Raw genomic sequence first — 14,670 nt, 5'->3', positions numbered from 1 at the left:
ATGCACGCCTATTATTATTGGTGTACGTACGAATTTTATCGTAAAAAAAACTATACAATTGAGATTTTCACGGAGTTTGTATCAATATGTGTTACCAATGAAATAAATGAATACTATTCTCTTAAGAATGAATTTCTTATTATTATGAGAAAACTAAAATTTAGGGTGGCATTTAAATAAAAAATAATAACTCTACTAAAAATTAGTAGGCGGTCTATTTTTTTTTTATTTTTAATGTACGATATTATGTCTTGTTATGTTCAGGTCAAGGTCGTTCAATTTGAAAAAAAAATTAAGAGTTAACCTTCCCCTCACCCCGAAATTCAGGTCTAATGAGTACGCCACTGGATGCAATATTATATGATCGCAGGGTTGTTGCTTTGTCAAATCATATGACTCCATAGCAACAGGTGTACTGATTAATATTATTAAAATTTGCTCGTTACTTATATACAGATATAACCTCACGTCATTGTTTTTGCTTTAATCTTATGACAATATTACCACCAGACACTATTTTTATGTGCACCGCGGCACACAATGTGCACCACCAATGTGCTAGTGCGCACAACGATTTGAAAGTGTGGGCACTATACGGTCTACAAACAAAAATTACATAATATTATGCTATAGCTACTAGAAAACACAATGAGTATTTCCTGAATTTCGTTGTTTCATTTGATTGAATTGTTAAATTATTATACTTATATTTATATATGTATATGTAATAATTTGCTTTTTCTAGGATAGCAGTGCATACAATTTTTATTTAAATCAGTAACATTAAGCGTGCAGTCCAAAATTTTATAAATAATAGGGTCCGAATACTACGCGATCGTCATAAAAACGAAGCGGATTCACTAAACATAACATATTATTATTATTATTATTATTTGACCAAGAGAACAAAATGCATCGTATTTCTATACGGTTTATAGCAAGACCTCTCATAATACGCCGCGGTCGTCGTAGTGTCACAGGTATTTGTTCTTACACCCTACAACGACATAAAAACCCGTGCGTGATAAAATAATGGCGTCTTTTGAGTTTCCAACAAGTATATATAGTAGCTGGTAATGTCTAATGAGCGTAGTTTTGTGTGTCGATTCTAGTGTAATCGTACACTACGGAAGATTCAAGATCGTTATTAGTTATTACACAGCCGTATTTATATAATATACTGCATAACATTGTACACAGAGCATAACGTGCGAGTGGTATTGTGAAAGCTCAGCTCTTGGAGGGCGCAGTAAACTATGATTAAATAATATAACTAAGCATAAAATGTATAATGCATTGTTTATAATAATATTGCTGTTGCAAATATATATTACTATTATTGAGTTTGAATTATAATCTCTATATTATATACAATATTATACTATTATTACAAAGAGGTAAAATATGTTTGTATACATATGGGCTGGCCAGGGGGGGGGGGTTACCTCTGTAACTACAACAACCGATTCGACATGAGTTCTTTCGGTGATAGACAGAGACTAGAGACACTCTGACCCTTCTGAGACTCTGAGTGGGTACTTAACATGAATATAACAATAATAATATGCAATATAGTAATTTAAATAATATAGGTCGTATAAATATAAAATAAATATTATACCTATAGAGCATTTAGGTGAATTTTTAAAGTTTTTTATGGTTTGGATAATGTCGAAAACTGGCTCGATTTACTAGCTATCTCATTTATACTGTGTAAATATTTTTTCGACGAAAAAAAAGACTGTAAAATTGGAATTTATAGGAATTGTGTGATGGTCGCGAATGAATTTCGTTTCTGCTCACCAAAAACGAATTAGTTTATTGTTGCAGATAAACGATTGGGTCATTGCCGTTGGTGATCGCACATAACAAATGTTTCATAGATAAAATTAAAAACACAATAATAACTGGTATAGACTATTCCCAGCCATACGATAGGATTAAAAAAATAAATTTTTTTTGTTATTCAAATGTACAGCAAAAGGCAATATCCGTATGTATATCCGACAAATATTTAGAGAGCGATTTGAACCACTTTCGAAAATATATACCAAGTCCTTTATTCAATCCACCATTACTGGTTTGGGTGGGTCGGCGGGGGGGGGGAGGTAGAAGGAGGGATCCCACCGTTAATTTTTTTTCAACGTTTTAGATCAGTTAACCATAAACTATATTTTTAATAATACAATATAGTGCTCCCCCTCTTGACAAAATCACTTGACCTCCACTGCATTTGTTACACTTTGCATATACAATTAAAATGATAATGACAATAAATATTTATGCGTTTTTTTACTTCAAAATGTGTGTTTTTGGATGTCAGAAAATTGGTTTCCAGAACGCGCAACGGGAATTTCATATGGTTTGAGCTTACAAAAGTAACACATTTCAATGCGCTTATGGTGCAGCGGTGTAGCTCGGTAACAATATTGTTGTTGTATAGGTAAGTGCAATTATTACCGTATAGTCCACAAAACATTACAAACCACGTACAATATCGTATTAGACATTTTCCCGTTCGCATTCGACCACGTTTAAAACGATCCATTTTGAACGATAAATCGTCTCGCTGCTTAAGGCACACTCGACTATATAATACGTAGTGTCGAAAGGCAAAAAGGGCTTAGCGACACCATAACGAATGAGCCACGATAATAGCAGACAGTTTCCGCTTTCGAATAGGCGGGCGCCGGTGTTCCTGTATGTCTGTATATATTTTATTCAGTGCACACAATTATTAACGACGAGTAGTTAATTTTTAATTCTTGGGCCAATTGTAGACGACAAATTAGTGTTTAAATTCTACTCGCCACGAAAAATATATGATATGAAAATCGTACCTCGAATGGGCCTCTCGGAACTTTAAATAACGTCATATAATAGTTAGGGCATCGGTCGATGATATTACATTAATATGTTACGTTTGTGCAATATATTATTATTATTTATTATTAATATTATAACGCCAAACGGTGATTTTACACAATAGATACTACAACAGGTTAAAAAAAAAGAGTGTTCATGTGAACGGTTAGAAAACAATATTATAGTACTCTATATTAAATATATGCACATCACTCGTAATGAATTGCTTGTACGATACTACGATAGTTAATAGAATGCTAAATATTATATCATAATTTATAATATTGAACGACAATCGAGCAAAAGTGGCTGTGTGTAGCTCAACAATAAAATTATTATTACTCGCATCTCTGATACGCATACGATGCGGAATACATGATTTTGTCCACAAGAAGTCTTATTTTTTGGACATGGGACTGAGATTGATTTGAAATTTGGACTCTAGATGGTGAGGTGAAAAGAATTTCGGGAACGTCCAGTGAATAATTTAATAGGTACCTATCCGATGATAGGAAACCTAAGTCTGCTGTACAGCGACTACGATGAAGAACAAGTTCAGTAATGACACATTTGTGGCCTAAATTATAAAAAAAAATCGCGACTAGGCCGTGCAATGGCGAGTGTTCAATGTTTTAAAGCAATAGAATATTTTAATCATTGATTTTGGACACGTTCCAACACGTGTCTGTTGTTCGACTAAATACGGTAAATATATATAAAGCGCAGAGGCATCCATCAATAACTGACTTGAACGGTTTAGTTTTACATGTGAAAATCCGAGAATTTTAAGTGCTCTGTTTATCATCTATATAGTTATCGATGTGAACAATAACACTGCAGATTAGACTTGCAGCTAAATCTAAGGTTTTTAATGCAGGTAACACATTCTAGTTCAAGGCTGGTATAATATTTGATACCCAAATATATCAAGTGTATGTATTCATGGTTATACCACGACCAATAGGTGACCATAATACAATATTATAATACAGTGAATTAATGTCAAGTTTTCAGCAACTATATAATAGTCATCATCGGTTTGGTTGTTGTTGTTACTTTTTATTATTATTATTATTCCCGACAACTACGACTGCAGGTATTTCAAATAGTTTTAATTAGTCTATGTAGTCAGAAATTCTCAAACTTTTATGAATAATGTACCACTTTTTACCAATACATTTTTTTTTTTTTTGGTTAATCCTTCTTAGTTACATAGGCGCTACTAGATCCCTAAAACGAGGGGTGCTAAATCTATGAAAATATCACAGAGCCAAACAAATAGACAAACATTAATCGATACATCAAAACTGTAAAACATATACTCGTATTAAGACTTTTTACTAAAATAATAAAATGAACAACATTTTTAATATTCTTTTTTTACAACAATATCAGAAACATATTGTAACATTTTAATTTCATAATCCTGTTAAATAAATAATAATTTATACATTTGAAATCAGCATAATTTAGATGTTTATCTGATTGAATAAATCTTTTTCAATATCCAATAATGATAAATAACGAATTATATTATACGACCAGGCAGTTATACATTTTTCCAGGAAATTTCCCATAATTTAAAAGCATTAAATTCATAGGATATTAGGTATATAATAATAATTTTATATAAAAAACAAGGGGTGCTAAATTTAAGTTGGGGATGCTAAAGACCTTTTTGCACCCCCCTAATTGTGCCACTGCTTAGTTATATTAAAATATATATATAAATCTAAAAACATACATTTTAATTTCATTCAGGTTTTTTAGCCAGACTCGTACCTGCCTCTTAAAAATTTTGATTACCCCTAAGGAGTACGGGTAACCACAGTTTGAGAATCCCTGTCCTATGTCATCAACATTCGACTGCAAGAAAAAGTTTAAAAAAATTTAATGGGTCCATCCAGTATTAGAGTTTTGAAAAAAAAATAATTAGATATAGGTAGGAATATACTTTTTAAATAAGTTTTTCTTCAATATGACCTACATATATTATATTATGTAATTATATTTATCGGATAGTTTGAAAAATCATAACGTAATCCATACTAGAAATATGCGTTTTGCGAACGAAGGACCAAAAATAAATACCTTATCGTAATAATAATAATTATTATTACCCATACATTGCGTTGTATATATACCGAGTATACATAAAGCGTAAAGGGATGGGACGCTATAGGGACTCTATAACATATTACAAAACGTCACCTTTGATATTTACTTACGTTCGTCAACACGCTCAAATCTAACTTCAAACTTTTTTATTTTTTGAAAATTAACCAAAAAATGTACCATATTTTATCAAGAAAGGTTGGGTCAGGATAAGAATGTGATAAAAACAGTGGTTATTAAGTATTTCGAATTATTTCATCACTCATTAGCTATGCATTTTTCCGATGCTTCGAAAAAAACAAGAAGTCTACAACAATGAGTTCTGACAAATGCTGAACACGGAAAGTACATTATTTATTTAAAGAAATCGAATTTTTCGATTTAGTGAATCATGCATCTTGCTGTAAAGTTCATTTCGAGATACTCATTTATTTTTAACAATATATAATTTGTTTTTTATTTTTATCGTTTTTCATATACCTCCCTATAACATAACGTATGCTTATGACAGGCATTCGATTATCTTGTATAATATTTGAACAAAACGTCATACGATTATAATATAGTGCACTTATCGTTTTTTTTTCATTTTATTGGCATATATAGGTGCTTCTAAATTATATCCTATCATACACTATTAACTGCAGAGCAATAATTGTCGCTAATGAATTGTTTTATCGAACAGTCCGAACAGATATGATTGATTTCCATTATAATTCGTCAAAACATTAATGAAATGAAAACAATGAAAACCAACCAAATCTGTTCGATACAAAAATATTTATCAATATATGCGTACCTACATCGCAAATAATCGTAAATGTAAAAAAAAAAAAAGTTATGTAGCACTTTTAATCGAAAAACAAAAAATGTCATATTATAAAAACCCTGTTTAAAAGTGGCTGGTACATATATATTATTAGATAGGCATTTAATAACACTGACCTTTGGCTTCGGTTTGGACTGGCCGAACGTCTCTGCCGCTGCCGCCGCCGCCGCCGCCGCCGCTGTTGCAACGTCATCATCCTCGGCGCCGCTGAACGTGCTGCACGTGCTGCATCCGGATATCTTGCGCTCGGGAGTGTGCAGCGAATAGTCTGCGTCCAGCACGCTGATGACACTCCCCGCGGCGCTCCACGTGCTCGCCGCGCTGCAATCGGACGACGAGTCGTTGAACCCGCAATCACCGGACGGCCTGTACTCGAACTCGCCGAGGTCGTCTAGCGTGAACATGGAAGAAAAAGACACCGGGTCCTCGGAGTGGTCGCTGACCACCACGGACGGGGTCCGGAACTGACGGCCACCGGCGCCGCCGTTGACCGGGGTCTCGCCGTCCGGCGGACCGCAACCGTCGTACAACGTCACGCCACCCGCGTCGCCGCCCGCGTTGCTGCTGAACGACCGGTACAGCGCCGGGTGGTGGTGATGGTAATGGTGGTGGTGGTGGTGGTGCAGCCTGTTTCCGAACTCCCGGTGTTGGTGATGGTGGTGCGTCGTCTCGTAGCCCTGGTCCAGGCTGTGGCCCTTGCGGCACGGACCGGTGGTCCCGTCGCCCTGGCCCTGCCGGCCCACCGGTCCCGTCCACGACTTGCGCCGCTTTCGCTTCACCTTGGTCTTGCTCACCTCCAGCCGGCTGACCACCACCTGCCGCAGCTGAGGCTGCCGACCGTCACCCGATCGCATGTCTTCTGCGCCACCGTCCGAGTGTGTCGTCAGCTTGTCGTCTTCATCGCTACCTACAATTATATCATGACAAACGAATGTATATAAGATACGTACAAACCGTTGTTTGAAATATCTCGCGAAAACGTGAAACATTGACATTTTTCATAGTACAATAATACAAATACCTAACCAAAGAAAACCATCATTGATGAGCACACACTCGTATAGTTAGTCGTGGTATTATTAAATTGTGAAGGTGAGAATTATTATTATGACAATTATACGTAAAAATAAAACTTAAAAAAAATATAATATAATATTACTGAAACATTTCAAAATTTAAAATTTAAAACGTCATGAAATTTTCAAACAATATATTATAGGGTATAAGGATACATATCGAGATTTAAAACGACGGTAAACGGTTGCTGTGTACATGTCGAAACGCAAAACTTGGACACTTTGTTCTATTTACTATAATGTCGTGATACATGAATAAAATGTTATAATTTTTCAATAAAAAAATAAAAATCATATTGTTTTGATTTTTTTTTTTTTTGGAAAACAACAATTTTGATAACATTGTTTGTGATAATGTGAGTTGTGACTATATACTGAAAATGTTTCATTAATAGAAAATAATATTATAATAATCTTCGAGCAACTGCTTAATTTCTCGATTTTTTTAAGAATTTTAAGAGGGGTGAATGTCTGTGGGGGACGCCAATGGTTCCACACGCGTGCTATTCTTAGATTATGAAAAATTGAATTTATCATTTAAAAAAAAAAAAAATTATTTAAGGGTTATAATATTTGAAAATAAAAAAAAGCAACAGTTCGTTGACATGACGTGTTTTTATCGATGCGATAAATCGAACATTACTGCACACTTGACCTTTTCACACGAGCTATTCTTTAATTATCAAAAAATTGAAAAAAAAATTAGTCAAGGGTCACAATATTTTGAAAATGAAACGAAACATTGCTGCATTTATATACGATGACAATATGTTTTATCATTATCGATCAAATCGAACGTTATAGGACACTTGCACGCCTTATTCCACCAAATCGATAAATGCGAATATTATATGTATAGTACGCGCCTAAACAAGTCATGATAAATAATAATATGATATAGTATAGAATTTATAATATTTAAGTTTTACAGCCATTTTTTACGATTTTTTTTTTTTTTTGGTATCTCAATTTAGTCGGAATTGTATAAAACTAAAAAACTTTATCACATTTTCAATACAACATTTTTCCACGACTTGAGACTCGCATATATGTTATTTTATTATAATAATATATCACTTTATACTACCATAAAATATGTTTATGCGTACTAAAGTATACAAAGTGTTTGCGTTTCTGCGAAATGCACTTTTTTATTTTTTACCCGACTCCACAGAGTGTCGGCGTTCCGCATTTTCAATGTCCGACCGAATACCTAATAATAAGTGACCTACAACCCGAAACGACACAATCAGTAGTGGCGTATATATATTTGCGAATTTGGCGCCCCCAAGTGCAACACAATCAATTATAGTATAACGTTCGTCTCCCATTAACATTCATTAACAACATAATATATATAAGTCGCGATCATAAAGTGCGCCGTGTGACTTAATAATCTTGCCACGCATCACCATAAATAAAATCTCCTAATAATTTGTCAGAATTTGGCTGCAACTTGTTTGCGCGCAATCCATAATTATTTTTAGCTGAAAAATCGGAACTGCTCGTCTGCGCGCACACGAAAATAATTATATTACATCATCTCGGTGACGGTCGGGCATTGATGATCACGACGGATGATGAGTGATTATTACGGAAAATAATTGACGAAAATATTTATCCTACACGAACATTAACCAATCATATTATTATATTTGAATTAAAATTAACATCACAATGCGTTATTTTTTATATTTATTGAACAAGTATTAAATATTATTTATTAACAATTATTAATGAGCAAGAGTATACCTACACATTCGTAGACAGTCCTAATTTAGTCTGTTATAAGGGAGAAGGAAAATGTATACGCGCGAGTAGACTTTAATAATTTACTTATCAATAAACAAATATTATAACATAATGCGAGGTATTAAACCAGCGTTTTTTAAACTCTTTTATCCGTGAAACCATTTTTGGTGTCCACTTTTATCGAGGAACCCCTACTTTTTTAGGATTATTTGCAAATCAATTATAATATACGAGTATTAAGTATAGATTATTGGATAATATAGAGTTAGCTGATAAATTGTTCCATAATAATATGGCTTATACATTATTATTTAATATAATTTTTTTTACACAATGGATATTTTTAAGTGATTTCTTGAACATTTTTAAAAAATTACTAGAGGGTATCGTGGAACACTGCAGTTTAAGAAACGCTGAATTAATCAAGCGCTTTCGAAATGCGACCAGACGGTACTTACATACTTGAATATGTCCGAATACTATGGGTACTTATGATATGATATTGCGACGTTTTTGTTTAAAATGTATTATTTTGTAAACTATTAATCGATTAAAAGGGTTTTGTGAGATAAATAAAAATATAAAAACTCCAAAGTGTATGTAATTTAAGTTTTTTTTTTTTTTTAATAATAATTATTAATAACCATTATTATAGTTTCCATGATTTCATCATTACGTCAATAAGTTTATTAAAGTTATTCGACGATATTGAAATATTGTTGGATAAAACGCCGAATAGAAAGATTTTATATTTTCAAAATAATAAAATAGGACATCGGAATAATTGAAAAGACGTATTCTGAAAAGAAAATAAATATGAAAAAAATATGTCACAGAAAATAATATTTCCTGTCTAATGCACAATCCATATATTATACTCTTTTATCCTCAGAGATGAAAGGACTTGTACGTATTACAAACAAAATACACGGTTGAATACCATATCTTATTTATCCCGAAAAAGCAGTGCCAATCTTAAATGTTAAAAAGTCTTTGAGAAATTTAAATAATAATGTATTAAAATGCAGAAAAATACGATCAAACGAAACATGCTGATTGACATTTAAAACAATTGAAACCCAATCAAAATATCATACATAACCTAACCGTCCTACGTAACACATAGAGTAAAAAAAAAAAAAAATAACACGAGAAGTTAAATTAATTTTATAATACGTATTTGTATAAATGTCAAAATTGGAAAAAAAAGTTTTTTTCGAATGACGTAAAGCATTTAATTTAAAAACTTTAAAAAGAAAAAGCAAAATTAATTTTTTTTTTAGTCTGTATAATGTATATAGGTGAAATATTTTGTTATTTAAATTTGGACTTCTGATGCGTAACGCTAAAAACATAAATTTACGAATTATTCAATGTCGAAAGGATTAAGGAAAAAAAATGGTTTATGGTCGCAGAATAATAATATTAAATATTTAATAAATTCCGTTTACAATTGGATACTTAAAAAATGTTCTGCATGATATTAAAATTTAAAGAAAATTATAATCGACTAGTATATTTTGGTTAATTAAAACAAACATTTTATATACCATCACGTTTTTGGAACACCTATTGAAACCGTTAGACTAACCTTTTATAATTTGAATCACTTCCAGAATAACAAATTATACATTTAGCAATTATGTTTCCACCTTCGGTTAATATCTCATCGCAATCCACTTGCTAGAAATCTCATCTCCACTTCTACATTTCCCGGTAACTCTCCGAAAAGGTTAAAACGTGAATAGTGCGGTGGTCTGCTTTTATACAATAATATATAATATATTATGTTAAAAACAAAAAATGTGCAGTTTTTATATATGTGCATTGTGCACTGTGCACATTGCCCAAGTTATTGTGAATTATTTTTAATTAATATCAAATGTAGGTACATCGATTCCTTATATATTATTATGTTAATTCCTATATCACATTTACTCTTTGTGCCGTTTATGTACAGATTGTAAATTTCATATGCATATAAAAGAATATATATTAGCAATTAGCACCAACACTATAGGGGATGAGAAACAAAAACATTTCATCCGAATAGTTGGGAATACTCATACACATTATGTATTTTCATACAATATTGTAATACACTATTATTTGTTTCCATATAGTTAATTGAAATATAATAATTTTTTTTGTTGTTTTTACAATGTTTTATTCAATCTGTTGCAAAAAAGAACAAAAAGAACAATTGAGGTAATATATAGTAATAAAATAAATAAATAAATAAATAGAGATAACAGAGCGTAGAAGCCTTCCAGTGGAGGAACTACAATAATGCAATGCAATTAATTAAAAATTTTAAAATAACGAATCAATCAGTAACAATCAAACATTCAAACGAATCATGTACGGAGTATATAATATTATAATATACAATATCCACTGTAAAGTACCTTAGAAAATCCTTAATAAAATGTAAGTTTTTTTTTTTCATGGCATTTAAAAAAAAAAAAATTAATATTATTTAACTCGTTAAATCCAACCTGACCACGAAAACCTTGCTGAATATGTTTGTAATTTTTCATAAACACCGAACCATAACAAACGTTTGAACACCCGTTGGAGTGTTTATTTATAATACTAATCACTGGAACAAAGGAAAAATGTTTTTAAACTCAAATATTTCAAGTCCGATTGTCCAAAGGACGGTTAAAAAACAAAAAGACAAGTTTTATACCATCGTAAATCACGCAAGCCCAATTTGCATCTTGTGAAGTTTAGCGAAGCACAAACCACACTCGGGGTGAGGAATAAAAATATCAGAAAAAAGGATATATATAACTCCCAAGTTGGTAAAAAAAAAATAAAACATTCATCGTGCAAACATTTTATAGGATCAAAAATGTGTGTACAGCGACGAAAAATACGCAACTCCATCAGCAGAATACGAAAGTTTACAAAACATAAAAATACAATTATAGTCATCAAAATGATCATTGTGTAAGTGTTAGGTACTTTCGTTAAACATGATTTTTTTTGTATTTGCATTTTTTAATATAGATTCCTAAAGGTTGCAATTTTATCATACTGACATTTTATATTAAATGCTATTCCTGCTTTATTACAATATTTTTTTCGGTTAAATTATTTTATTTTATTTTTTTATTTACACAATAATATATGCAATCTGTACAATTATGCACAATTAACATATTTGATAAGGGTTACAATAATACATGAGTACATGAGTAAGAAGCCACCCACCAATGGCACTTGACTGGAAGTTGTATGGAACTAGCTATATTTATAAATAGGTACTGATTCATTTTTTTAGATTCGGAGCGGAGCGATGAATGTATTGATTTTACCATGATGTGTTTTTTTTTTTTTTTTTTTTGTGTCTGTCATCACGTTTTGGGGCAGTAAAAATGCTTCGATTTTTGACTTCAGTACCTCGTTCGATCAGAAAGTGAATCTAGTTGGTACTTTGGGGGGTCAAAAGTAAAAAATTCTTAATACTTTTCAAAATAATTGAGAAAAACAAAATAAAAATTAAGGGAAAAACGGGAAATTTTACGCACACTCATTTTTTGACAAAATCGATTTTGGTTTTTGATGTAACTTTAAAACAAATGACCATAGATACATGAAATTTTCACCTAATGTTTATATAAGTATATTCTATCTACCATGCAATTTTCAAAAAATTTCGACTTAAGTTGAACTATTCATAGGCATTTCAAATTTTCAATCATTATTAGTTTTTTTTTAAATTAATATCGATAAAAATTTATTTGTTAGGCAGAAAAGCTTGAAAATTTAATACAAGGCTCTTAACATATTGTTACAATAGCAGTTGAAAAATAAAAGAAATTCATAGTCATAATTTTTTTTTATAAGCATTCAAAGTTTGAATTTTTACAACATATTATGTAAAAATCACGAAAATTCGTAAATTATTTTATGCTAGAAATTCATAAAAAATTTTCCTTTTATATCTAAGATTTAAAAATTTAATACAAGACTCATTATATATTTTTACAATAGCAATTGAAAAATAAAAGAAATATATAGTCACAATTTTTTTTTATAAGCATTTAAAGTTCAAATTTTGACTAAATACGTAAAAATTACGGCAATATTCAAATTATCTTAGATAGAAATTCATAAAAGTTTTCCATTTTAATTCTAAGATTTGAAAATTTAATACAAAGCTCCTAACATATTTTTACAATAGAAGTTGAAAAATAAAAGAAATACATAGTCACAATTTTTTTTTATAAGCATTCAAAGTTTGAATTTTTACAAATATTATGTAAAAATCACGAAAATTCGTAAATTATATTATGCAAGAAATTCATAAAAAATTTTCCTTTTATATCTAAGATTTGAAAATTTAATACAAGGCTCATTATAAATTTTTACAATAGCAATTAAAAAATAAAAGAAATATATAGTCACAATTTTTTTTTATAAGCATTTAAAGTTCAAATTTTGACTAAATACGTAAAAATCACGAAAATTCGCAAATTATTTCAAACTAGAAATTCATAAAAATTTTTCTTTTTAAAACTAAGATTTGAAAATTTTTAATAATCTATAATATATCCTAGACAGATAAACCGTCTTCGCTCAGAATCGTTTTTCGTATACAATGATATAATATCATTGGATTCAAATTTAATTCCATCCATTACAGTAACCCACTTGTAACCTACTGTACAGCAGAGCGACATACACGACTTACCCGCTTTTTTTTTTTGATATTAGTTCCCAAGCAAGTCACGGCACCAGCTCATTTTTAATCGACGCTTGGGGTTGCCAGGTAATGTTTGGGTGGATAGGTTTTTAATGAGTGGGTTTTGGTGTGTTTGCAGCCGGGTATAAAAGATTTTGTAGAAACGTATACCTTCTTCTGTCACGATTTTAATTGAGAGGTCATTATGTATAGTGTGATTCGAAACAAAGAGTGAAGCATTAGTGATTTTCCGAAGAGCAATATTCTGAAATTGCCTGAAATTTTGTTAGTATTGGACGCTTTTGCTGTCCCCATACTTGAAGACCATATGTCCATAGAGGTTTGAGTAATGTTTTATACATAAGAACTTTAGTTTTTAAACTGGAGTTTTTGTTATTTGTGAGTAGCGTTCGTAGTCTGCGAAGACGGTCGTTTAAGGCAAGTCTTTTTATACGGATATGGATATTCCAAGTGAGGCGCTTGTCCAAGTTAAGTCCAAGATATCTAACCGAGTCAGATGTGGGGATGATGGTTAAATTATTTAAAATGTTTTTCACACGAGTTGTTATTCTGATATTATGAAAAAAATAAAGGAACAAAAAATCAATTACTGTTTTCGATAAAGTGTAGTTAAAGAAAATTAAAAATTTCCTCGTAAAACCCAAGTGCTAAAAAATTTTAACATTATTATTATTATTAAACACACAAATCACAATATAATTAAAACACTATATGTTGATAATATTATGATTCACAGGTATTAGACTAATATCTTGTTTTAGAAAATGTAATATACCTGCTAATCAAAAAAAAAAAAAAAAAAAATGAAAATTCTCGAAATATAAGTAAATATAATATGTTGGTATGGCACATTATACAATATTTAATGATCGGCATTGAACTTCTATCAAAAGTCCACACTCATATATTATGAATGTTATGATTAGTTGAAGAAGAAGTTCTTAATCTATGAGTAAAAGTATTTTTGAAAAACATATAAAACATTTGAAATAAAAAAATATTAGATTTTATTAAAATTATTTCTTTTGAATGTCTACCAGAGTATAACATATTATTATTACGGTTATTATTTTTATTTTTGCAATTGTTATTATGTTTTAGTTTTAGCTATAGGTACCTACTACAAAAATGAATTTAAAATTATTTATGATGGTTTAATTATAATATTATTGTTATCCGTATAGGTGTTTAGGGACGCGACCATGGTTTAAAAAGGCAATCCGAGACGCAAATCACGTATGAAAATATTATTTTTGAACCATTTTTTATTTAAACACAACGACCTGCAACCTATTATACTGCAGATGATAATTTCGGAC

The 14,670-nt window shown here is 30.9% G+C and overlaps 1 protein-coding gene across 1 annotated transcript in view; it reads right to left on the bottom strand.

The window, feature by feature from the left end:
• IP3K2 (Inositol 1,4,5-triphosphate kinase 2) overlaps nt 1–14,670 on the bottom strand; it is a 260,945-nt gene that overhangs the window by 235,759 nt on the left and 10,516 nt on the right. Inside the window, exon 2 of the mRNA XM_089221869.1 lies at nt 5,926–6,716. Within this exon, the coding sequence (XP_089077995.1) occupies nt 5,926–6,716 (791 nt within the window). The remainder of the gene's footprint in view (nt 1–5,925; nt 6,717–14,670) is intronic.

This window comes from Diuraphis noxia, unplaced genomic scaffold (assembly GCF_037042655.1).
Source record: "Diuraphis noxia isolate RWA-SAM2 unplaced genomic scaffold, SU_Dnox_SAM2 contig0003, whole genome shotgun sequence".
Taxonomy (NCBI): Eukaryota; Metazoa; Arthropoda; class Insecta; order Hemiptera; family Aphididae; genus Diuraphis; species Diuraphis noxia.
Note: the sequence above shows the minus strand (reverse complement) of the source record. Positions and strands in the feature narration are given on the sequence as shown.